This window comes from Psammomys obesus, unplaced genomic scaffold, assembly GCF_907164565.1.
Source record: "Psammomys obesus unplaced genomic scaffold, mPsaObe1.curated_primary_1811, whole genome shotgun sequence".
NCBI lineage: Eukaryota > Metazoa > Chordata > Mammalia > Rodentia > Muridae > Psammomys > Psammomys obesus.
The window spans coordinates 3,970,837-3,993,756 of NW_026590905.1; the positions used below are offsets into that span (position 1 = coordinate 3,970,837).

The 22,920-nt window shown below is 47.9% G+C and overlaps 2 protein-coding genes across 2 annotated transcripts in view; both read left to right on the top strand.

Moving 5' to 3' along the window:
- The window catches only part of Tex52 (testis expressed 52), a 9,354-nt gene extending 8,361 nt beyond the window's left edge, over positions 1-993 (top strand). Inside the window, exon 3 of the mRNA XM_055609399.1 lies at positions 699-993. Coding sequence (XP_055465374.1) covers positions 699-993 — 295 coding nt within the window. The remainder of the gene's footprint in view (positions 1-698) is intronic.
- A 12,850-nt stretch (positions 994-13,843) lies between these two features.
- On the top strand, positions 13,844-22,386 carry Nrip2 (nuclear receptor interacting protein 2). The gene is made up of 6 exons (XM_055609292.1): positions 13,844-14,405; positions 19,102-19,251; positions 20,481-20,563; positions 21,404-21,525; positions 21,732-21,784; positions 22,011-22,386. The coding sequence occupies exons 1-6, from the start codon at positions 14,217-14,219 to the stop codon at positions 22,101-22,103; spliced, it is 690 nt and encodes a 229-aa protein (XP_055465267.1). The 5' UTR covers positions 13,844-14,216; the 3' UTR covers positions 22,104-22,386.
- The last annotated feature ends 534 nt before the right edge of the window (positions 22,387-22,920 follow it).

Sequence of the window (22,920 nt, forward strand, 5' to 3'; positions counted from 1 at the left end):
ATATATATATATATATATATATATATATATATATATATATATATATAGAGAGAGAGAGAGAGAGAGAGAGAGAGAGAGAGAGAGAGAAAGAATCTAGGTGAGGGAGCAGCTGGAGAGATGGCTCAGCAGTTAAGAGCACTGGCTGCTCTTCCAGAGGACGGGAGTTCAATTTTCAGCACCCACATGGCAGCTCACAATTGTCTGTAAGTCTGCTCTGAGGGGATGTTGTGTCCCCTTCTGACTGATACCAGGCTAACAGGTGGTGTACATGCCTACATGCATGCAAGATACTCAAATATATAACATAATAAAATTAATAAACACAATAAAAATATATAGCAAAATCATGCTTAAAAAATCTAGGTGAAGAAGCATAGGAGGAGAAGAGGGAGGAAGGGAGGGGTTGGGAGGGGGCATGGGAAGGGGCCACAGCCAGGATACAAAGTGAATGAATTGTAATAGATAATAAATTAGTAAAGTTAAAAATGTAGGTGCTTTCTATACAATTGTCCAAAAGATGAGATGTGTACAACTAGACAGTGGCTCACCTAATGTTATGACACAGTTAAAACACACCTGTGGTATATAGCCTGATCCCCAAATAGCTGATAGGAATTGTCAGCTACCTACTTTGCTCACCTCTCCCTACCATGCCTGTGCTTTCCATTAACTCTACTGTCTCTGGTCTTTCCCAACAGGTCCCCACACATATCTGATGGTGGAAGGTGTGAGCCTTGGGGCCTTCAGATCCTCTCCAACCCACTTCCCAATAATTTCGCCAGGGGCTGGCCCTGCCCAAATCCACAGCCTCATTACCAGGAGAAGGTCCTGAAACTGGCTCGGCTGCCCAGTGCGCCCCTGAACGAAGAGCTTCTGAAGGACTACCAAGCCCTGCTTACGGACCGGATTGCTATGCCCCTCTCTTACCTATTCATGGCACGACCTTCTAAAACATCAGAGGGATCAGAGAAAACGAATCCTGGATGTGTCTAAAAGAGCCTCAAGTTGGGAGGAGACCAGAACGGGCCTCAGGATTCGCAGCCTTCTTCATCAAGAAGTCCTCAGGAGACCAAGGACCCCGGCTTCCACAGAATAACCTTTTGAGCCAGCCTCCAGCCTCATGTCATCTCTGTATTAGGCTCCTGGAGACATTACTGAAGCTCTGAATTGTTCTGTGTTTTCCTTGGAAGACTCATCATAGCATGAGAGAATTGGAGCAGGGAAAGGAGGTAGGGCAGCTAGAATATCTGTAGGCTCCAGCTCTTAAGGATAGGATAAGGAGTGGTGAGGGATGTCAGGAGGTTAGGGTAAGAAATGTGGGTAAGGAATTGCAGGCTGGGAATATAGCTCAGTGGTAGAGCACTTGCCTAGCATGAGTAAAGTCCTAAGTTCAATTCCCATCACATAGAAAAAAAATTCTCTACCCTCAGAACACATTCACAGTGACAGTGAGATTGGTTAGGGGGCAGAAAAACTCTTAGGCAGAAACACACACACACACACACACACACACACACACACACACACACACCTAACACCACCTCATTGACATCTCCTCCACGTCATTTGATATCTGGACAAAGACCAAAGACCAGACACAACCGGGTACTTGTACTACTGTTTGTAAGTCCCCCTGCAGAATTTGATGGCAGTGCTGGAGAGAGGAGCCTCAGGCCTGAGGAAGGCACCCATTCCTCAGCAGGGCAAGGCCAGAACAAGGTAGAGATTCCAGGTGAAAGGTAGGAGGCATGTAGATTTCTGTGCTCACAGAGAAGCACTAGGGGAAGCAGAAATGTTAAACACACAGATGTCTCCTCAAAGGGAGAGATGTGCAACCTGTTTTCTGCCCAGAAGTCTGGTCACCAGCCCAGTGACCTCTGCCTGAGACCAGATCCTCCCTCAGACCCTTATCATGAGCTTGTTTTTCTCAGTTATTCTATAGGATCCATCTTTATGGAAGATGTCACTTGTACTTTACAAAGTTTTGAAGTGGTTCTGTCTTAAGGTTTGTTGTGCATGCAAGATTGAGTTAATTATTCCAAACAATCTTTATCTAACTGTGCTGTTGCTTACATAAGCCCAAAATAAACTCCTCAGGGTCCGACTCCCGGAGTTTGAACCAACACTGGCTACTGTGTCGTGTTGAACCAGACTACCTTCTTGCTTCTCACAAGTCGTTACTCTGCTAGCTGTAGTGGTCACAGAGTCCCACAGAAAGGCAGCAGTCATCTGAGGGTGACCCAAGGGCCTTGGACCTGAGCCGCTGTTGACTGCAAAGGCCTCAGTATTGACTCAGGGGATCAGAGACAAGGCTTTGAAGTGGAGGCAACAGTCAGGAGTCTCCTGTGACTGAGGTGCAGGTGGCAGGAGTCCCACAAGGCCTGGTGAGGAGAGCCACGGCGAGTGGCTGGGTGCAGGGAGAGAAATCAAATGTTGACGGTCCCCCTCTCACCTCCTCCCTTAATATACTCTCAAGTGTGTGGCCTGCTCTAGCTCTCTAGTTGGCTCTCTAGCTCTCTCTTCTGCTTTTCTTTGCCCACTAATCTGTCTCCACTTCTCTTTCGTTCAAACCATTTTACTTTCACTTATGTGTTTGTGTGTGGGTTTGTGCATGTGCATTTAGATGCCCACAGAGCCCAGAACAGGGTATCTGATCCTCTGGAGCTGGAGTTACAGGCAGTTGTGAACTGAGAACCGAAACTCTGCAAGTACTGCAAGCACCCTTAACTGCTGAGCCATCTCCCTACGTCCCTCTGCCTCCACCTTTTTGGAAAGCCCCACAGACACTTAGAACTTGAGACACCACAGAGTTTAACTCAGCCACTCAGCACCTGTGAGTCCTGTGTGAAAGTAATTCGCCCCTATGGATTTGGGGTTGGTTTTCTGCACAGTGGAAACCACTAGGCTGTAAATGACCAGGATTAAAAATAATTATAAGTGACATCCATCCTTGCCTGGCACTGGCATAGTGTAGGCCACTATGAATTTGTCCACCACTGTCCATAGATTAACTATTATTCACTCGTAACAAGGAGCCATGTTGATAAAACACTACAATGAGGACACAACTTAAAAAACACCTTGCCATGCGAAAGAAGCCTGGCACAAAAACCTACATAATGGATGAGGTCCTGGGATAGGCAAATTCACAGAAGTAGAAGCATCAGGGGCCTGTGAGAGGGGGCAGGAGTCATTGTTAATGTGCACAGAGTTCCTGTTGGGATGATGATGAAGAAATTCTGGAATTGGATAGTGGTGATGGCACTGTAACATGGTGAGGGTCGTTAATATTCCTGACTCACACACTTACAACTGGTGAAAACTGTATATATATATATATTTGTGTGTGTGTGTTTTACCACAAAAAAAATTTTTTTTAAAGCTCAAGGACAATTTGTTAGATTAAGCAGGCAAGCTGTAAATTTCAAAGCTGCTGGGAGGGAGGAGAAGACACCCAAGACACACATGGAACTCAGCAGATGGCTTTAGAAATGAGTAAGGAATCCAGGGACCCCTTGGCTCCCAAAAGTAAGGGAGATTTACTTGGGAAGGTTAAAAGCATGATTAAGAGCCAGGGCTGGTCATGCACACCTTTAATCCCAGCACCCTGGAGGCAGGAGCAGGTGGATCTCCGTGAGTCTGAGCCAGCCTGGGTTAGCCTCAGAAAGGCCTGCAGATCCAGTGAAGCCCACAGTCATCCAGCTCACCACAACATTATTTTTGCAAAAGAGATTAAAAAAAAAATTCCACTAAATAAAGACAGCCAAATGCAAAAGGTCATATGTGTCGTGCTAGGAGTTAGAAGCTTGGTCCCTAGTGTGGCATGGGATGAGGTGGGAGGGCCTAGTGGGGGTTAGCTTGTGGGCCCAGCCCCTGCCCACACAATGAGTCTCTAGAAAGAAAGCTGTTGTAAAGGAGCAAGACCAGCCCACACCGCCCTGGCTTTGCATGGCCTGTGTTTTCCTCTCATGCACATGCCCTCAACAGAGTGTGTCAGCCATGTGACAGACAAGGGCCCTCACCAGAGGGAAGTAGCTTTCAGCTCCATGTTTTGACTTTTAAACCCTGTGTGGGATGGATTCGTGTGTGTGTGGTGTATGGTGTGTATGTGTGCTCAGAAGATGACTTATGAAGTCTGTTCTCTTCTTCCATCCAGGGGGCCCTGGAGATGGAGCTCAGGTCATTAGACTTGGCAGCAAGTGACTTTCTCTAAGCCCTCCTGCTAGCTCAGTACCATGTTCTTGAATATCCACAGCTATGGCATAATATCCCACCTCTCCTGCTTCTTTCTTCCCCTCTTTCCCACTCTCTTCTTTCTCAACAGCAACTCCCTACATAGTTCAGGCTGGCCTCAAGCTGGTGCTCCTCCATTCTCAGGCTCCCATGTCCTGGGATTATAAGCATTCTGCTGGGGCTTTTGAGAACAATTTGCTCTCTGTCCTTGGAGTTATAAAAGAACAGAAAGCACTTTGGGGATAACTGGGTCTTCCTCAAGGGCCTATTGTCTCATACTTGGAGAGGGGATCAGAGAGGAAAAAGAAATAGAAGGGCGGAGCCCATCTCTCTGCACATACCTGGCATGCCACACCCTGAAGCAGCCTGTGCCCTGCTGAATGCCCACAGCTCCCCAAGTACACAGGGAGCCTTCAGAGCCAGTGCTCCCTGCTCAGCCTCTAGTTTGGGTTCCATGAACCAGGTTGCATGAAAGCTTGAATTTCTGAGGTGCTGCAGGCCTGAGGGAAGACCAGATCTGGTGGAAACTGGAAATGATGGGACTGAAGAGCTCCTGGGGACTTGTGGAGAGGGTGGAAGGAACAGACTGTAATTCCAGCACTCAGGAGGCAGAAGCAAATGTGAGTTCCAGGCTAGAGTGGGTGACACAGTGAACTCCAGGCCAGCCACTGAAACACAGCAGACTCTTAAAAAGCACGCTCTCTAGCACACACACACACCCATAAAAACAAAAACAATAAAAAGTCCCGAGGGTCTTGGGTCTTAAGCTATATGGGGTGTCCAAATTCCCTAGATAACTCATTAAAACACAAACTTCTGGATTCTACCCCAGATGTTCTGAATGCTTAGATCTGGCAAGAAATGAGAGTCGTGCTTCTGGAAAGTTCCCTGGGTGCAGCTGCTGTGCTGGTCTTGGACAACCTTACAGGAGCGGCTCAGAGGTTACTGATCTACTTTGCTATTCAGGAAAGAGGGTGCCCCTCATGTATCAGTCCTGAGCCTACACACCTTTGGCAGGCCCAGGGACAGAACTTGACTGAGGCCTACATGCTTGTTGATGCTGCTGCATACTTCAGAATCTTAACTTAGCTGTGTGACTTCCCTTAGGTCATCAGCAAGCTGTCAGTCACTGAACAATGAAGCTGGATATCTTGCCTTGGTTGCTACATAACAGCCAGGGACTTCTTTGTTTGCAACAGGAAAGAAAAGTCATGTCCTTGGATGCTGAGGCAGGCCCAAAACTTACTATGGAAGGAGGAAAGAAGTAGATAAGTAGAAGAGGTTGGAAGGGGGTGGAAGAGACCACTGAGGAAGGAGGAAAGCAAGGCAGGAATCTTTGCTAAAACCTGGAGGCCCAGAATATTTGGAAGGAACTATGTAGTTCTGACACATTTCCAGAGATTTCAAGAGACTGGAAAATTATTCTAAGAGTGCATTAGGGAGCCTATAATCCCACCTGCTCAGCAGGCTGAGCGGGAGAACTGCCATGAATTTGAACTCAGCCTGGGCTACCTTATGAGTTTAAGGCTAACTTGTGATACAGAGCATGACCTTTTCTTGAAGAACTCAAACAAAGAAGCAAAAACTAGACAAACAGAAAGAAAAAAGTTGGGAAACTCTATTAGTCAGTTTTTCACTACTACAATGAAGTACCTGAGGCAGAAAAGTTCATAAAGAGAAGAGGTTTATTTACTTTGCCTTTTTTTGAAGGCTGAAAATCCAAACAGTCCTTAAAGGGCCCCACCTCTTCCCTTGGTTACATTGTATCATGGGAATTCCCCCCACCCAAGTGTGTGTGTGTGTGTGTGTGAGAGAGAGAGAGAGAGAAAGGGGGGGGGACGGAGGTGGAAAGAGAGAGAGAGGAAAAGAGGAAGAGGAGAGAGAAAAAAATCAGGATATAGCCATAGGGTCTCTATCATAAGGACCCAATTCATCCTAATCATTACCGACTCTTAACTTGCAGAGTCAGAGCAAGTCCCAGGGGAGTAAAGAGACGCAAGGGCTCCAGAGTGATTGCCTTTGATATCAGTTGAAATCTGAGGTTCAAATGAAGAAGTGGGTGTTCTGTGGTTAGGGTCACGTCATCAGGGTGGGGTAATGATAGTGTCTTCTCTGTGGAGTCTTGTGAATGATACACTCAGAGTGGGGGGTGGGGAGAGAAATGAAAAGAAAAAGAAACCCGACCAAACCCAAACCTAGCCAGGTGGTGGCAGCACAACCCTCTAATCCCAGCACCCCGGAAGCAGAGGCAGGTGGATCTCTGTGAGCCAGGCCTGCAGAGCTAGTTCCAGGACAGCTAAGGCTACGCAGAGAAACCGTGTCTCAAAAAAACCAAGCAAACAAGCAAGCAAGCAAGCAAGCAAGCAAGCAAACAAACAAACAAAAACCTTGTATAAGGGGCCAAAGAGGTTGCTCAGTAATTAGGAACGCTGACTGCTCTTGCGGAGGACTCAGGTTCAATTCCCAAGCCCTCATGTGGCAGCTAGCAACTGTTAATAACTCCAGTTCCAGGGAGGCCTCTCCAAGCGCCAGTCAGGAATATGGTGTAAAATAAACATTAAATAACGAAAAAGAAACCTTGTGCAAAAAGAGAGCGAAGAAATAGAGATTCTTGTTTTCACAAGCCTTAGGAGCAGGTGGGGTAAACAGACAAGGAAGCCGTCGTAAAGCGCAGAAGTTAGCCCGTAATCCCACCATGGAGAAGGCACGGAAGACAGAAAAGGAGAACCATCATGGATCCCAACCCGGTGTGGGTTATGGAGGAAAACCTGTCTCAAAACACTACCACTACCAAAACCCTAAAAATAAAGCCACAGCTAATATGACAGATACGTGACCCAGCTGGGACCCAGCTGGGCCCCAGCGTGAGGAGGAGTGGCCAGTCAGAGTGGACGAGTGTACTCACGGTACCCAGCAGCGGCTTTCTCAGCATTTGCTATATCAGGCATTGCTCTGAGGGACCCACAGAACCAACCCGTTCAATTCCTGTCACGCACCCCATTTTAGAGATAGGCGAACTGAGGCAGAGAGTTTCTCCTTGCTGTTCTACCTCTCATTTAAACCTCATTCCATTTCTACAAATTATGCTTTTCAGATTAGCACCTCGTTCTGAATTGCTCAGTAAAATGGCATGACATTCTTATTACTTTTTTCCCCGGTGTTGAGGACTGAATCCAGATATGTTTGCTTTCTAAGACAGAAATTATTATCTAGCCCTGGCTGTCCTGGCTAGAGTGTAAAGTGGGCTGGCCTCACAAAGATCCTCCTGTCTCTGCCCCCTGAGTTCTTGGAGTAAAGTTGTGTGCCAATATTCCTGGCACAATATTTTTTCTTTTAAAGACACGGCCTTGCTACGCAGCCCAGGATGGCCTCAAACTCTCTATGTTTGAACTTGAACTCCTGATCCCCCTGCCTCTACTTCCAAAGTTCGGGATTATGGGCACGAGCCACTTCACTTGGCTTTAGAGTCGCTTCTGGTTTTTTGATTGTTGTTGTTTGTTTTGTTTTGTTTTGTTTTGTTTGTCTCTGTTTTTGTTGTTTAAAATAAGGGTGTCAGACACTTGGAACTGGAGTTACAGACAGTTGTGAGCTGCCCTGTGGGTACTGGGAATTGAACCCCAGTCCTTTGGAAGAACAGACAGTGCTCTTAACCACTGAGTCATTTCTCCAGCCCCTTGACTTTGTTTTTGTGACATGACATCATTGTGTAGCTCAGGTTGGCCCCCAGTTCATGACTCCTCTTCAGCTCCCTGAGCGCTGATGGCATAGCTGCCATCCTGGCTAAGAGATGAAACTGTTTTGGTTGTTTTCATCATGTTTTCTTTTTTAATGTGTATGCATGTTTGCAGGAATGCATGTGCTCTCGAGAGTAAGTTCGAGCGTGTGTGTGTGTGTGTGTGTGTGTGTGTGTGGACAACTTCTGAGAGTCAGTTCTCTCCTTCCACAGTGGGTTCTGGGCATTGAACTCAGGTGGTCAGGCTTGTGTGACAAGCACTATTACCTGCTGAGCCCAAGCTGTAGAACTCTTAGCCGAGACATCGGAGTTCCCCATCGCTTTCTCAGCTTGCTTTCATAGAGAGACAAGCCACCATCCTCTCTGTACCTGGCTTTGCCATCCACAAAGTGTTAGGACCAGGCCCAACTCACTAATACCGAATGTGAGCTCTTCCTGGTTGTCTCTGGAAGCTCTTTCTTTCAGGTTGGAAGCAGGCCAATTTCCTGGTAATAGATTTCAAAATTGACTCTGGGTTCCCGGGACCCTTGCTGGGCAGGAGAAATCTCGAAAGCCACATCATTCATGCCTTCAGCAGATCTGACAAGCCCAGAGGAGAGAGCCAGAAATAGAGTTGGCTGCCCTCAACCGTCCAGTGGTTCAAGGGAGCTGTCTTCCAGCTCTGAAAAACACATTCTACCTCAAATATCCTGGGAATTTCCTTATGCGGCAGAGTACATGCCTGGGGGATTTCACGGGGCCCATGGGCCCCGGCTCATTTTATTAGCAGAGGCTAGGACTACACTGCTCAGCATTACGAAATGAATATTGAAAGGGTGTTTAAGATACCCTTTCATTTTTATGAAATATTTATTTCATAAAGATATTTAAAGGCAAAAAAATGCCTTTACAACTCTTCTGTGGTTGAATAAGAGAGCAGGGACTTAGAATACAGCTGCAGTGAGTTAAAAGCAGGAGGATCAGGAGTTCAAGGTCATCCTTGGCTACGCAGGGAGTCTGAGGTTGGCTTGGGTTAGTGAGACCGTGACTTCCTGATAGCATTCAGAGCTGCTGGAATTAGATGATACAGGTCAGAGGTACAGGTTGTGCCTCCTATTGAAACCAGTGGTTGTTCTGTAGAAATGCAATGGTTTAGTAACAAGGATCATGGTTATAGCTCAGTGGCAAAGCACACACTCAGTGTTCGTGACCCCAGGCTCTATCGCTGACGACAGTAACAAAACAGATAAGCAAGGCAAGGTGGTACACACCAATAATCTCCGAACGCAGGAGGCGAAGGCAGGAAGAGCAACAGAAGCTCAAGGCGAGCCTGGTGTTAGATAATGAGTTCCAGCCTATCCAGGGCTGTAGGTAACCGGACCCTCACAAACCTAAACATCTAAGCAAATGAACACATTACAGGTGCCAGGTGAAAAATAAGGTGAAATGGAACAAATTAACTTTATAGGTTATTTCATTGAGCCAAACAGATCTGAAATATTATTCTTATCCAACAATGTAATCAGCACAGAAAGAACTGAGCTGTCTCACAGTGTTTTCTATATCGTTTTTTCAAATGCAAGATGGGTTGTTAAAGCAGACCTCATTTCAGGGGAGCTCGATCTTAAACGTTTAATAACCATATGTCACAACACAAGTCTAGACTCACCAACGGGACTGGGGGTGTCCTTTGGTTGTAGAGCACATGTTTAGTATGTGTGAGGCCCTAGGTTTCATCCATGTGTACTCCACACACACCTCGAGCACACATGCATCACACACACACACACACACACACACACACACACACACACACGAGCACACACACATAATTGACAATCTTTACTGCCAACTTACTAGATATGGAGTCAGCTAGGGACACAGCTCTGGGTATGTCTGTGCAGTGGTTTGAATGAGAATGGCCCCCACAGGCTCCTAGATTTGAATGCTTAGTCATCAGGGAGTGGACTGTTTAAGAAGGATTAGGAGGTGTGGCCTTGGAGGAAGTGTGTCCCTGGGTGTGGGCTTGGAGGTTTCAGAAGCGCGTGCAGGCCTAGTTTCTCTCTGCCTCTCTCAGATCAGGATGTAGCTCTCAGCTCCTGCTCCAGTGCCTACCCGCATGCTCCCCACCATGATGACAGTGAACTAAACCCAGGAACTATAAGCAGGCCCACAATGAAACGATGGCTTCTCCTATAATAGTTGCCACGGCCATGGCGTCTCTTCACGGCAAAAGAACACTGACTCAGTCTGTGGAGGGTGTTTCCACAGAGGTCTAACTGAGGAGAGACGCTCCACCCACAAGATGGATGGTGCCATCCCGTGGCATGAAGTCCCGGACTGAACAAGAAGGAGAAAAGGAAGAAGCCAACCAAAGAGGAGCTTCAGGCTCTTGTCCCTGTGTGCTCCGGGACAGGGTGGCCTGTATTCTCTACCATGAGCCCAGATGAATCCTTCCTCAGTAAGAAGGTTCTGTCTGGTGTTTTATCACAATAAGGAAGAAAAGTAACTGATTTGTGCAAATGCATGTTCAATCTGTAATAATTATTTGACACCAAATAATTTGACACCACATATCAAATCAAAGTGGAACCTGGTTTTAGCCAAAGACAAAACTTTCTAGAAGGTCTCCAACCTGAGGGCTATGAGATTGGAAAGCCAAGAAAACCTTACCTTTTGGTGTCTTGCTTGGCCATCACCATTGTCACAAACACAAGGATCATGGCTCTATAGTGAGCTTAGGTGGTGTGTGGGAGTAAGTGTTCAGGTTTCTGTGACACAGGATGGGCACTGTCCCTCAGGTCTGTCAGAGTTAGAGGGAAGAGCAAGCTGAGGTGAGCTCCCTTACCCTCCAGCCACTCCTGACTTTCTTTTATTTTAAGATTTATTTATTTATTATGTATACAGTAATCTGAAGAGGGCACCAGATCTCATCATAGATGGTTGTGAGCCACCATGTGGTTGCTGGGAATTGAACTCAGGACTTCTGGAAGAGCAGACAGTGTTCTTAATCTCTGAGCCATCGATCTAGTCCATGACTTTATTTTCTTAAGCAATTTATTTCTCCTCAGTACTTAGAACCTTGTTGCCTGGCTTCTACGTCAGACTGTGAATATTGGTCATTGGAATAGAACCAGTAGGATGAATACACACACACACAAACACACACACACACACCCCTGAATGTCAGCTTTAAAACAGTAACAACAGGAGAATCACACCTGAGCATTGAGAACCCAGTAATTACTAGGGCCTTGAGGCTGCTGCCTTCCAATCTGGCACTGGAAGCTGGGAAGTTTCCTGGAAAGCCGCTGGTTTCTAGTCTGCAACAAAAGCTTTGAAACTCTGGTTCTGATATCAGTGAAGCAAGCAGCAGCAACAGGGCAGATCAGCCAGCAGCAAGAGGGAGCGGAGCAAGCTGAGGAGGGCACTCTCCCTTCTGCCTAGATTTTTTTCCTTGAGCCTCTGTCTGAAGGTGCCGCTCACAACTAGGGTGAGCCTTGTCCCATCAATCAAGGCAGTCAGAACACTTTTGTTGAGTCTTCCGGCTCAGGTAATTCTAATTGTGGCAAGTTGACATTAAAGTAACCATAATACCCCTGTATCCTTTGGGCTGGCTTAGTGACTAGTGCATTGTAGAGGCTCAAGAAATACTATTCTCTATGTGTGTGAGGAACAGGCTCAGAGGAGAACCTGCGACACTGAATGAGCCGGATCCTGGCACTTCTGTTCTTCTCCCAAGACTTCTGAATTTACATCCATCCACCTTGATGTAAGATGAAATGAGTGAGCAGCACTTTTAAAGTGTCTTGGGAAGAAAGCCCTCCCTCACCCCCGTCCCTTAAGGGAGCCATAGAGTAGGCTGGAGAGCTGGTTTGGTGGTTAAGAGTTCTTGTTGCTCTTGCAGAGGACCTGGGTTCAATTCCCAGCACCCACATGGTGGTTTACAACCGTCTGATCTAGGGGATCCAGTGCTCTCTTGGGACCTCTGTGCCACCAGGCAAACACATGCTGCACATACATGCATGCAGGCAAACACTCACACAATGTAAAATAAATCTTAAAAAAAAAAAAAAAAAAGACGGTGTGTGTGTGGGTGCACTCAGGAAGGCAGAGGGAGGAAGATCTCTGAGAGTTCAAGGCCAGCCTGTTCCACATAGCCAGTCCCGAGACAGCCAGGACTACATAGAGAGGCCCTGCTTAAAAAAAAAAAAAAAAATACTATAGAGTCCGCTGGAGAAATAGCATAGCCTTTAATGGCATAGCCAGGCTCATAATCAAAGAGTCAAGAATCTTACAGAGGGCTGCTGCAAATTTCTTCCTGTTTCTTCGTTAGCGATGAGAGTAGTTACAAGCAGTCATTCCTTAGAAGTGGTTTTTAAAAGTTATTAGTTACGGATATGGATGTTTTGTCTGCATGTATGTCTGTAAAACATGTGCATGCCTGGTGCTTGAGGAAGCAAGAAGAGAGTGTTGGACCCCTGAAACTAGAGTTACATTTGTGAGCTGCCATGCGTGGGTGCTGGGGTTTGAGCCTGGTCCTTTACAAGAGCAGCCAGTGCTCTTCACTGCCGAGTCATCTCTCCAGCTCTAGAAATGATTTGCTATTGTTTGTCGGTCAGCTTGTTGCCCTAGCTGACCCTGGAATCCTAGGTTTGAGCAATCCTCCGCCTCAGCCCCTGCAGGTATTTGTGGATTCTGTAACTGTTTCTGAGTAGCTGTTTTGCAGTATGGGGGGGGTGGAAGTGAGGGGGGGACTGAACAGGGCCTGCACTTGTTAGGCAAACATCCTACCATCCTCAGCCCTCTTTTCACTTAAAATATTTTTATCGGAAAAAAATTTAATTGCATGTAAATGTGTCTGTGTGTGGACGTGTGGGTACATGTGCTTTGGAGTCCAGAAGAGGGCGTCAGATCTCCTGGAATTGGAGTAGAAGGTGGGTATGAGCGCCTCTGACTGGAGTGCTAGGAGCCATCCTGCAAAGCAGTACACACACTGTGCCACCTCTCCAGTCCCACCCCAACTCCTTATTATTGTTTTCATTTAATTTTGCTACTTTATTTTTATTTCTGTTTATTTGTGTCCATGTGAGTATAAGCCATGTATGTGTGTTATGTTGTGGTATTACATGCTATACGTTACAGGTGACTGTGAGCTACCTGAAAGTGGGCCACTGAGCACTTGTAAGCCTCGAGCCATCCCTCCAGACCCTTCTTTTTATTTCTCAGGTATCACTAAGTTGAAAGCCTGAGCTTGAACTCACTCTGTAGTCCTGGAAGACCTCGAGCTTGTGATCCTCCTGCCTCGCCTTCCCAAGTGGCTGGCATTCTAGGACTGTATCACTAGGCCTGGATCGGACTCTGTAACTATAACATTCAACAAGGAGGGGAGGAGGCCAAGGTGAGTGACAGCAGAGACACGGACTAACCCAGTCGAGAAGACAGATTAGTCCCAGAGCATTTCCCTGCATCTTCATCACTGTGTCACTGGGTCTTTAACGTCTAACAGAGAAAATCTCAGAGGTTTGTATTACTACAATATTCCTGATCTCCTTGCAATTTTCGAGAGATGTTGGGACCATCTGACAGGGGCAGGACAAGCAAGGAAGGTCTCTTGCTGGCAGAGGGAGGACAGGAGGGGCGGGCGCTTTCATACCATCCTCTCTGGCCAGCACCTCAAACCCTGGCAGCAGAGGGCAGCAGGAGGAGGAAAGAGCTGGGTGGCTGACTGTCCAGAGACTGGAAGGGGGTCAGCAGAACCAGGTCCACAAATACACAAGGGACAGGGACACACTTGCCTGCCGTCCCCGTGAATACCAAACACTCGGCCCCACACAATGGCACTCACTCCCCCTCTGCTGACACGGCACAGCCTCCTGACAGTTCATAACACCCGCACACGCAAATCCACAGCCCACTCTGAGCAGGACCTCAGAGCTGGATGCTTCGCAGCCTACCAGCTGCGGGCCCTGCTAGCCCTCCCTCTCCTCCAGGGCTGGGTTTTTCCAGCCAGAGCCTCGCTCCCTCTGCTGCAATCTCTGGAAATTGGTGTCTGACGAGAGGCTGCTCCTGCCTATTATTTATTTATTTCTTCTTTTCTTCCCGCTGAGACCCTCCTGTCAGAAGGAGAGCTGCAGTCCGGAGACAGAGAGAGGCAGAAGCTACAGAGAGAGAGAGAGAGAGAGAGAGAGAGAGAGAGAGAGAGAGCTGGGAGCAAAGAGGAGGTGGAAAGAGACTCCCGGACACCCTTGTCTGCTCACCCTAGAGAATCATGAGCACTGGGCAAGAGGCCAAGAGAGAAGAGGGAGATTCCAGGAGAGGCCAGGAAGCCTTGCTCCGGGACCGAGCCCACCTGAGCCAGCAGCGCCGGCTCAAACAGGCCACCCAGTTCTTGCACAAGGACTCGGCTGACCTGCTACCCCTGGACAGCCTCAAGAGGCTCGGCACCTCCAAGGACCTGGTGAGGCCCCTGGCCCTTTCTCTCTTTTTCTCTGTGTCCTGTGTCTGGGCTGCAGGGAGGTGCTATCAAGAACATAGCCTCAGCCTTCAGATGTCTTTCTCCTGTTGGGATGGGAGAGGTGTTTCCGCCAACTTGCAGCCCCCAGCTCTCCTCAGATCCTTTGCTGGGGACACTTCTTGGCCTGGTGGCAGTGAGGGTCCCTGGGCTCGTTAAGTCAGCTTCCACCATTTATCCCTTCAGAGCCCAAGGCTTATCCTGGGGGCAGTGGAGAGCGATGTTGCTCAGTAGAAGCCTAGAGGAACCAGGAATTCCACAGAATGGGCATATGAAGACAGCAAGGCCTGGAGGATAGGTCAGCTTGGGGTTATGACTCTGCTTTTAGATTCCTTCAAAGCTGCCCATGAATGTGCCCCATTCCTCAGACCTGTCTCCCCCCCTTTCCCCCTTAGCATTAAAGTATTGAGGGTCTTCTGGGTAATCGGGTTCACATAGCCCTGACCTGGACCATCAGAGTCTGTGTCTGTCTCCTTTTGTCCTTTCCTTCCAAACCACTGCAGCAACTCTAGTCCTCAAAGGGAATAGGCCTGGGTGACAATGAGGAGGTGAGGGGCTCAGGGTCAGCTGCATGCAGTCTTTACTCTCAGGGATATAATGGTTAAGAGTATGGGCTTTGGGGCCACCTTGCTTGGGACCAGATTCTGGCTATATTTTGTCAAGTTGTATCTCTGTGCCTTGTTATCTCCGTCTGCTAGAGAGGGATAAAGTTGTGAGCACCCATTTGGTAAGGAGAGGCTTACCTGGGTTTCTAAGCACTGAGCATGGTCATGGCAACACTAACAGCTACACTAGTAGCTATTGGCTAATAGCAACACTAGGGAAATGACACCGGGGACTCTTCTAGCTGTGATTCCATTTAGCTTTTGAGTTGCGTGAATTCTGGGTGGTCCAGAGAATTCAGAATTCCATTCTGTGGGAGCCACTTCTGGGCATGAATACATTCCCCTGTTGCTTTGTCTGATCTGGCTTTCTGTCCAACTCCTAGTTTGAGTTTTCCCTCCAGGAACCCTCAACCCCATCTCAGCTGCCCCAGAGGAGAATCCAGGAGACAGCTGAGCAACTCAGAGGGTTGGGGTGGAGGCAGGTTCTTCGGTGCCTTGTGCTTTTCCATATGGTCCTACACACCTGTCTAGCCCAGAAGTTTCCCTACAGACACTGCCCCCTCAGAGCAGCAGGCCCTGCCTTTTGAAGTCAAGGCTTTTCACCTTTCCCCTTCGCCTTACCACCTGCACAATCTGTAGTGTGGCGCTCCTATGACTTTGGGAATGAACAAGCAACAGTCGGAGAGGCCCTCTAGCCCTCAGACACACTTTCCAACAGTGAGGAGCCTGGAGTCACTGTGGGGAGAAGGGCATGGGAACGGCCTGGGCCCTGAGCTGGTTGCCCTTTCCCAGAGCTAGCATCTTGTTGCCAGGGTCTCATGAGGCCGATGGTGGAAAAACAATCCCAGGCTCCCAGGGTCAGGTGGAGGAGCACGTGGAGCCTGGGAGGCTACAGCCATTCTCCAGGCTACTTCTTAATTTTAACTTCTTCAGAGTCTCACTACGTAGCTCTGCTGGCCTGAATCTGCTAGGCAGCCCCGGCTGGCTTACAACAATTTCCTTGAAGTTTATAAACGACAGAATTGTATCTTATTTTTGAGATAGGACTCACCATGTAGCTCAAGCTGGCATGAACTAAGTACAGCAGGCTGGCCTCACCTTTGTGGCGATCCTTCCTCCCCTGCCTCCTGAATGCTGTGATTATAGGTGTGTGCTGCCACACTAGATTAAAACCAACCATTTTTACTTTGTATCTTTTTCCTTTTTATTTTTAGTACTGGGAATGGGACCTAGATCCGTGTGCATGCTAGGCAAGTTTTCTATGACTGAACCACCCCGCCTCCCCCCTCCCCAAGTCAAGGAGGCACATTATGCTGAACTAGGCCCTGGGACAGAAAGATGAGCAAGACAGATCTGACTGGAAGGCCCTTCCAGGCTGTGGCGGAGGTGAAATCCAAAAATAACATCTGTGGGAATCATGACCAAATGAGCTATGAGAGGAAGAAAGAGGGAGGCCAGAATAACCCAAAGCCAGTTCTGCAGGTGAAGTCAGAGGTAGAAGCAGGGCCTTTCTACCCAACAAAGTGTGGGGGAGCTATGCATTCAGACTGGCCTAGTGAGAACTGGGAGGAAGGGTTTCCAGGAGAGGTGAGCAGGAGTAGAGGCTGGGGTGAAACAGTCTGGCAGGAACTGGTGAGCAGTGAGTGTGGTGGACAATTAGGACAGACAACAGCCAGGCCATCTAGGGATCAGTTTAGAAATACAGACCTGGGTGTGGTGGTTCACACCTTTAATTCCAGAACTTGGGAGGAAAAAGAAAGTAGATCACTGTAAGTTTGAAGCCAGCCTGGTCCACACATCAAATTCCCAGACAGTCAAGGCTAGCCACATAGAGAGAAAAGACACTCTCAAAACAAAACAACAAAAACAATAAAAAGACAAAAACAGGCTGTCACTATACCAGTATGTGTGTGATGTATTTTATATAGAAGAATAATGCTTAAAAATTTTTTCAAGTAGGGTCTTACTGTCTTGGAACTTGCCATGTAGACCAGGCTGGGCTTGAACTCACAGAAAGACCCACCTGTCTCTTCCTCCTGAGTGCTGGGATCACCAGTTTGTTTTTTGTTGTTTTTTTTGTTTTTAAGGTAGCTTAGGGTGGCCTTGAACTCATGACTATTCTGCTTCTCCTTCTAAATGCTGGAAATTTATAGGTGCACCCCCCACATCTGGTTTGTACAGTTGTTTTCACATTTTACTTAAGCATTTCTCAAACCTGAATGTGTAGGAGTCTTATTGAAACAAGATTAGGGGCTAGAGGTAGGCTGGGCTTGATGGCATACACCTTTAATCCTAGATCTTGGAAGGCAGATGCAGGTGGAGCTCTGTGAGCTCAAGGCCAGCTTGGTCTATAGAGAAAGTTCAAGATCAACCAGGGTTATAGTGCATGACCCTGTCATAAAGCAAACAAAACGCCAGGCAGTGGTGGCGCACACCTTTGATCCTAGTGCTTGGAGGCAGAGGCAGGTGGACCTCTGAGTTCCAGGCCAGCCTGATTTATAGGAAAGCCAAAGCAACAGAGAAACCAGAGAGGGAGGGAGGGAGGGGGGGGAGAGAAAAAGAGAGCGACAGAGACAGCGAGACAGACACAGAGAGAAAACAACAAAGCAAAACAAACAAACAAACAAACCAAAGTCAAGCCAAACCAAACACAAAGATTCAAGGCTGGGAAAACAGCTACTTGGTACAGTATTTGCTAGGTATGTGCAAACTCCTGGGTTTAAACGCTAGCACAAGAAAACAAAATAAGAACAAAATTCTTGATTCAGGCCTGAGACTCTACATTTCAAATAGGCTTTACAATGCCATTAAAACTTTTGGTTAGTCAAGCCTGGAGGCACACACCTATAATCTCAGCACTCAGAAAAGCAGAGGCAGGCAGGTCTCTGTGAATTCAAGGCCAGAGTGGTCTACAAAGCAAGTCCAGGACAGGTAAGGCTACACAGAAAAAAAAAATGTGTCTCGAAAAACCAAGAACTGGAGAGACAGCTCAGAGGATGCTTTTCCAAAGGACAGAGATGTTATTTCTAGCATATACTCAGAGCTCACAATCACCTGTAACTCCAGATGCCCTCTTCTAAACTTCACAGGCACCAGAAATACATACAGGCAAAACACCCACACACAGAAAATTATATATATATATATATATATATATATATATATATATATATATTATATATGTATAAAGATCTTAATTATAATCATATATATAGCTTAAAATTCTATCTACACTGCTTGAGGACTAAACTGTGAGTAGCAGGGCTTTAGCTAAGTCTGTGTAGAAAAGTAATCTCGGAAGCAGTGAGTGGAGGAAGGTGTCCAGTGGCCCAAGAGAATTCAGCAGGTGCCTCTACAAAGAAAGGAAGCTGAGCTGGCAGAATACAGTACGCATGAGGATGGTGCAGATGAGACAGAGGTCAAGGATAATGGTTCATTATTCTAGCCTGAACACTCTGCTTATTATATCTTTTTCTCTGCTTATATCTTTCCGTTTGCTTTTTGAGACAGGGTTGTAGCTCTGGCTGCCCTTGAACATGCTCTGTAGACTGCCCGGCCTTTAATTCAGGAGAAAGCTGCCTGCCTCTGTCTCCTAGTGCTTTGGACTAAAGGCATGCAGCACTACTGGCTCATCTCTTTTAAAAGCTTTTTTTTTTTTTTTTTTTTTTTTTTTTTTTTTGAGGCACTCAGGCCCTGCTGGCCTCAAACTTGCTATGCAGTGGAGGATAACCCTGAACTCCTGATTTTCCTCCCTCCACTTCCAAAGTGTTGGGATGACAGACCTGTTCCACCATGCCAGACTTGTATCATACTGGAGCTAGTTACTACCCTGGGAATCGAACCCAGGTCCTTTAGAAAAGTGCTCTTAACTGCTGAGCCATCTCTCAGCTACTTTTCTTATTGTTTCTCTGGTCTAGAGCTGGGCAAGGAACCTGTGATTTGCAAGGCATAAGGGGCAGAGTGGTGGTGGCGGACAGGGAACAAGTGGCCTATCTCCCGGGCTTAGATTTCCTTTCACTATTTTGTGATGGAGACAGCAGCCACACAGCGTGATCCAAAGGCGCCTGGTGGAAGGAAACCAGAGGCAGCTTCAGGGGGAGTCTCCCCTGGTACAGGCCCTGGTCCGTGGCCATGGCAGCAGCAGGACCAGTGTGACACAGGTTCCAGCTCTTCTTGTCAACTGCAAGGTAAGACGCCTCCCAGGGTTCTGACTTCCACTTGCCTGATGAGCCTGCTCACTTCACCAGTTCTCCCTCCTGCCTTGGCTGTCAAAAGATGGAGGGGGACAAGTCATTTCTCTCCTTTTCTAGCCCGGCATCTACTTTCCTGTCTGTCTTGCTTACCTCTTCTGCGTGATGCCGTCCGTCAACACCGTTGCAGTATGATGCCCCCATTCTTTTATCGAAGTAGATTTAAATACGAGTATTTAAATATATTATTGTACGGCACACACTGGAAAGGTATGCATGTATATAAAAAGCTCACATTCCAAGGTGAAGAAAAACTTAGCGACTTTCAAAAATTCATGTGTGTGCGATGTCACAGGCATGTGCAGTGGCAGGAAGAGACTGTCAGATGGTCTGGAGTTGGAGTTGTGGGCAGCTGTGAGCTGCCCAATCTAGCTGCCCAACTGAACTCAGATGCTCTTAACCACTGAGCCGTCTCTGCAGCCCGAGGCTCCTCATCTCTCCAGCCCCTGGAGCACCCACTTGCTGGCAGGACAATCCCACAAATGCTTAGACTCCGCCCAGAGATCTCCCTTCTCAATCTCACTCATCCCTTGCCCACATTCTTATTTTTTAAGGCCCAAAGCTGAGGCCGCCTCCTCCTTGAAAGCTTTTCTCTGTCCAGCAGGGAACAGCTCCCGTCTGTTCCAAGCTCTGAGGCACTCAATTCGTGATCCTTCTGTAGACCTTACAACGTTCTCTGCCAAGTCTCGTTTCATTGCTTAACACTGCCAAGGAACGGCGCTCATCAAAGTATCTACTGGCCTTACATCTTACACAGATGCTCAATAAATGTTTAGAACAAGAAAATGACTTTTTTTTTTTAACGTATATGTATCCAAGTGGTCACCTTAATGCCTGTGAACTTGTCTTCCTGTTTCCATTCTTGGTCACGTAGATCTGAGAGTCTACAGAAGGGGTCTGTCCTCTTCGCCGTCTCTTCCTGGCTGCGGCTCTTTGACCAGGAGGGCTTCAGCTTCCCCTACACAAATAGATTGCCATCCCAGCCCAGATCTTTCTCAGCTTAACGGATTCACCATGTGGAGATATGAAAATACTTGATTCCTTTTTTGGGAGAGTCAGTTTCGCTTTTGAAAACTCAGTCGTCTCCTCATCTCTTAAAAGGGAAAGAAGCACCAAGGGCTCAGAAGGTTGAGGGTTCCAACCCAGTCCCTTCCTTCTTCTTTTAGTGTCAGGACCAGATGCTTCAAGTGGCCGTGGACACGGGGACCCAGCACAATCAGATATCTGCTGGATGCCTCAGGCGCCTGGGGTAAGAGTGCACCTAAGTCGGTGCACAGTGATGGGACTTCCATCCCTTCCCCTCTTTTTTTTTTTTTTTTTTTTTTTTTTTAAGATTTATTATTTCTAGAGTACTCTGCCTGCATGTATGCATACACACCAGAAGAGGACACCAAATCTCATTATAGATGGTTATGAGCCACCGTGTGGTTGCTGGGAATTGCTCTCAGGACCTTTGGAAGAGCAGACAGTGCTCTTAACCATTGAGCCATCTCTCTACCCTATATGGAAATTTTCCATATAGGGTCTCCCTATGTGGCCCAGGCTGACCTCAAATTCAACAACCTTCTGCCTCAGCCTCCAGCATGTGGGTTTGTATTGACCGTCAGGCCACACCTGCGTTTGTGGTGTTATTTTGGGGAGGAGAGTGATGTCATATCTTTAGAGTATCTAGTGAAGATGGTTGCACTCTGACACACTACTAAATACCACTGAATTGCCTGCTTTGTTGTTTGAAACAATGTCTGTGTATCCCTGATTGAAACTCTCTGTAGACCAGGGTGCCCTGGAACTCAAGAGATTCAGGTGTCTTTTCCCCACTACGTGCTGGGACTAAAGGTGTGTGCCACTACGCCTACTTGTGAATTGCACACTTTTCTGAAGTAAATTCTGCCAGGCCTGGTGGCTCATGTCTGTAAGCCTAGCATCCGGAGTTAAGAACTAGGAATCAGAGGCCAGCCTTGGCTACTTAAGCTGCTTGAGACCACCTTCCTCTGGAAGAGAGCATAGATCAGTACTGACTTTTTAACTGGGAGGAGGGAGGCTGGAATCGGAAACCATGATGGCTATCACCCTTGCTTTCTAACCACAGGTTAGGGGAGAGGGTTCCAAAATCCCCTGGTGGGGATCTGGCACCTGGGCTTCCAAGTCAGGTGGAACAGCTGGAACTGGAGCTGGGGCAGGAGACTGTGGCATGCTCGGCCCAGGTGGTGGGTAAGTCCTCCAGCCTCTCGCCTCTTCTGCTTCTTCTCTGAGCCGTACAAAGCTTTTGGCCTGTCAGCACCCACTCCCCAGATACTCAGATCATTATGCTCTCTGCTGTTCTCAACTGCGGGGGTGGGGGACCGAAGGGGGGGTGAGTGCTCAGAGGAAGGTGGCAGTGGCTACAGATAAACCTTGTTTTCCAATGGTTCCTGCAGATGTGGACAGCCCTGAATTTTGCCTGGGACTGCAGACTCTGCTTTCCCTCAAGGTAAGGCACCCATGCTTGGGCCTGACCCAAAATGCTAGGAGAGGTAGAAGGCTCAGGGTGGAAGCCCAGATCAGCCTGGCAAGAGAGACAGACAAGTGTGAAACTTAAAACTTGCTTACTTTTCCCCAAAAGGGAAATCAAGAGAATGGGTTCCCTCCCTGAAGGGGCGGGGCGTGGGAGCAGAGGGAGGCAGAAGGTGACCACACATCTGGGGTCCCCACGGCAGTGCTGCATTGACCTGGACCGTGGAGTGCTTCGGCTGAAAGCCCCCTTCTCGGAGCTGCCCTTCCTGCCTGTGTACCAGGAGCCTGGCCAGTGACCACTGTCTCAGCCGGTCCCTAGGGCGACACCGTGCCTTAGGGGAAGAGTGGTGTGGAGTGGGTATCTGCCTGAGCAGGGCATCTGGAGGCCACTGCATTAATCTCTTCTCACCACCCTGACCCTGCACTGGGCCACCTCCCTCTCTGCCTCTCCATAGCTGCCCCAGGAGCTTCTACTGAGCCTATCTGTGACTCAAGGTCCTGGCTTCCCCATTTTCTCTCTTATCCATGCCCAAGAGCATAGCCAAGTCAGTAATAGAAAGAGACCTACATAAAACGGGCTCTAGACTTAGCCCTGGCTGTGGGGGTTCAAGTTACCTGCTGCCTCCACCTGCCTGAAGCCCACCCCAAGCACCCTTCCACTGCCCTCACCCTTACATCTCCCACCTCTAAGGCTTATCTTTCACAGATTCCCATGCCTCACAGCCTGTGTGCTGGCCTCCTGGTACCTGCCCTTTGACCCTGCATCCATCTACTTATAGCTGGGTGGGGGTGACAAATAAGTAGGACTTAGTCTAGGAAGGTACAGTTCCTGAGCTGATGGCTTTCAGCCATTCTCCTTTCTGGCTTGCACATGTCTGATTATCTTTCTGACTGGGCTGACTTTCACAACAATATCTCTAACCCCAACCAAGGAACTGGGTCACTTACATGGGAACTAAATACAAAGCCTAGGAGGACCAAAGAGGAGCCTGCACACAAATGCTTTCTTCACTTTCAATAGTGGGCTGGTGTAGCCTAAGTGTTGTGGTTCCTGGTCTCAATCCTGACTCCCTCCCTCATCACCTTGCTTTGAGATCCATGCCCCTTCCCAGT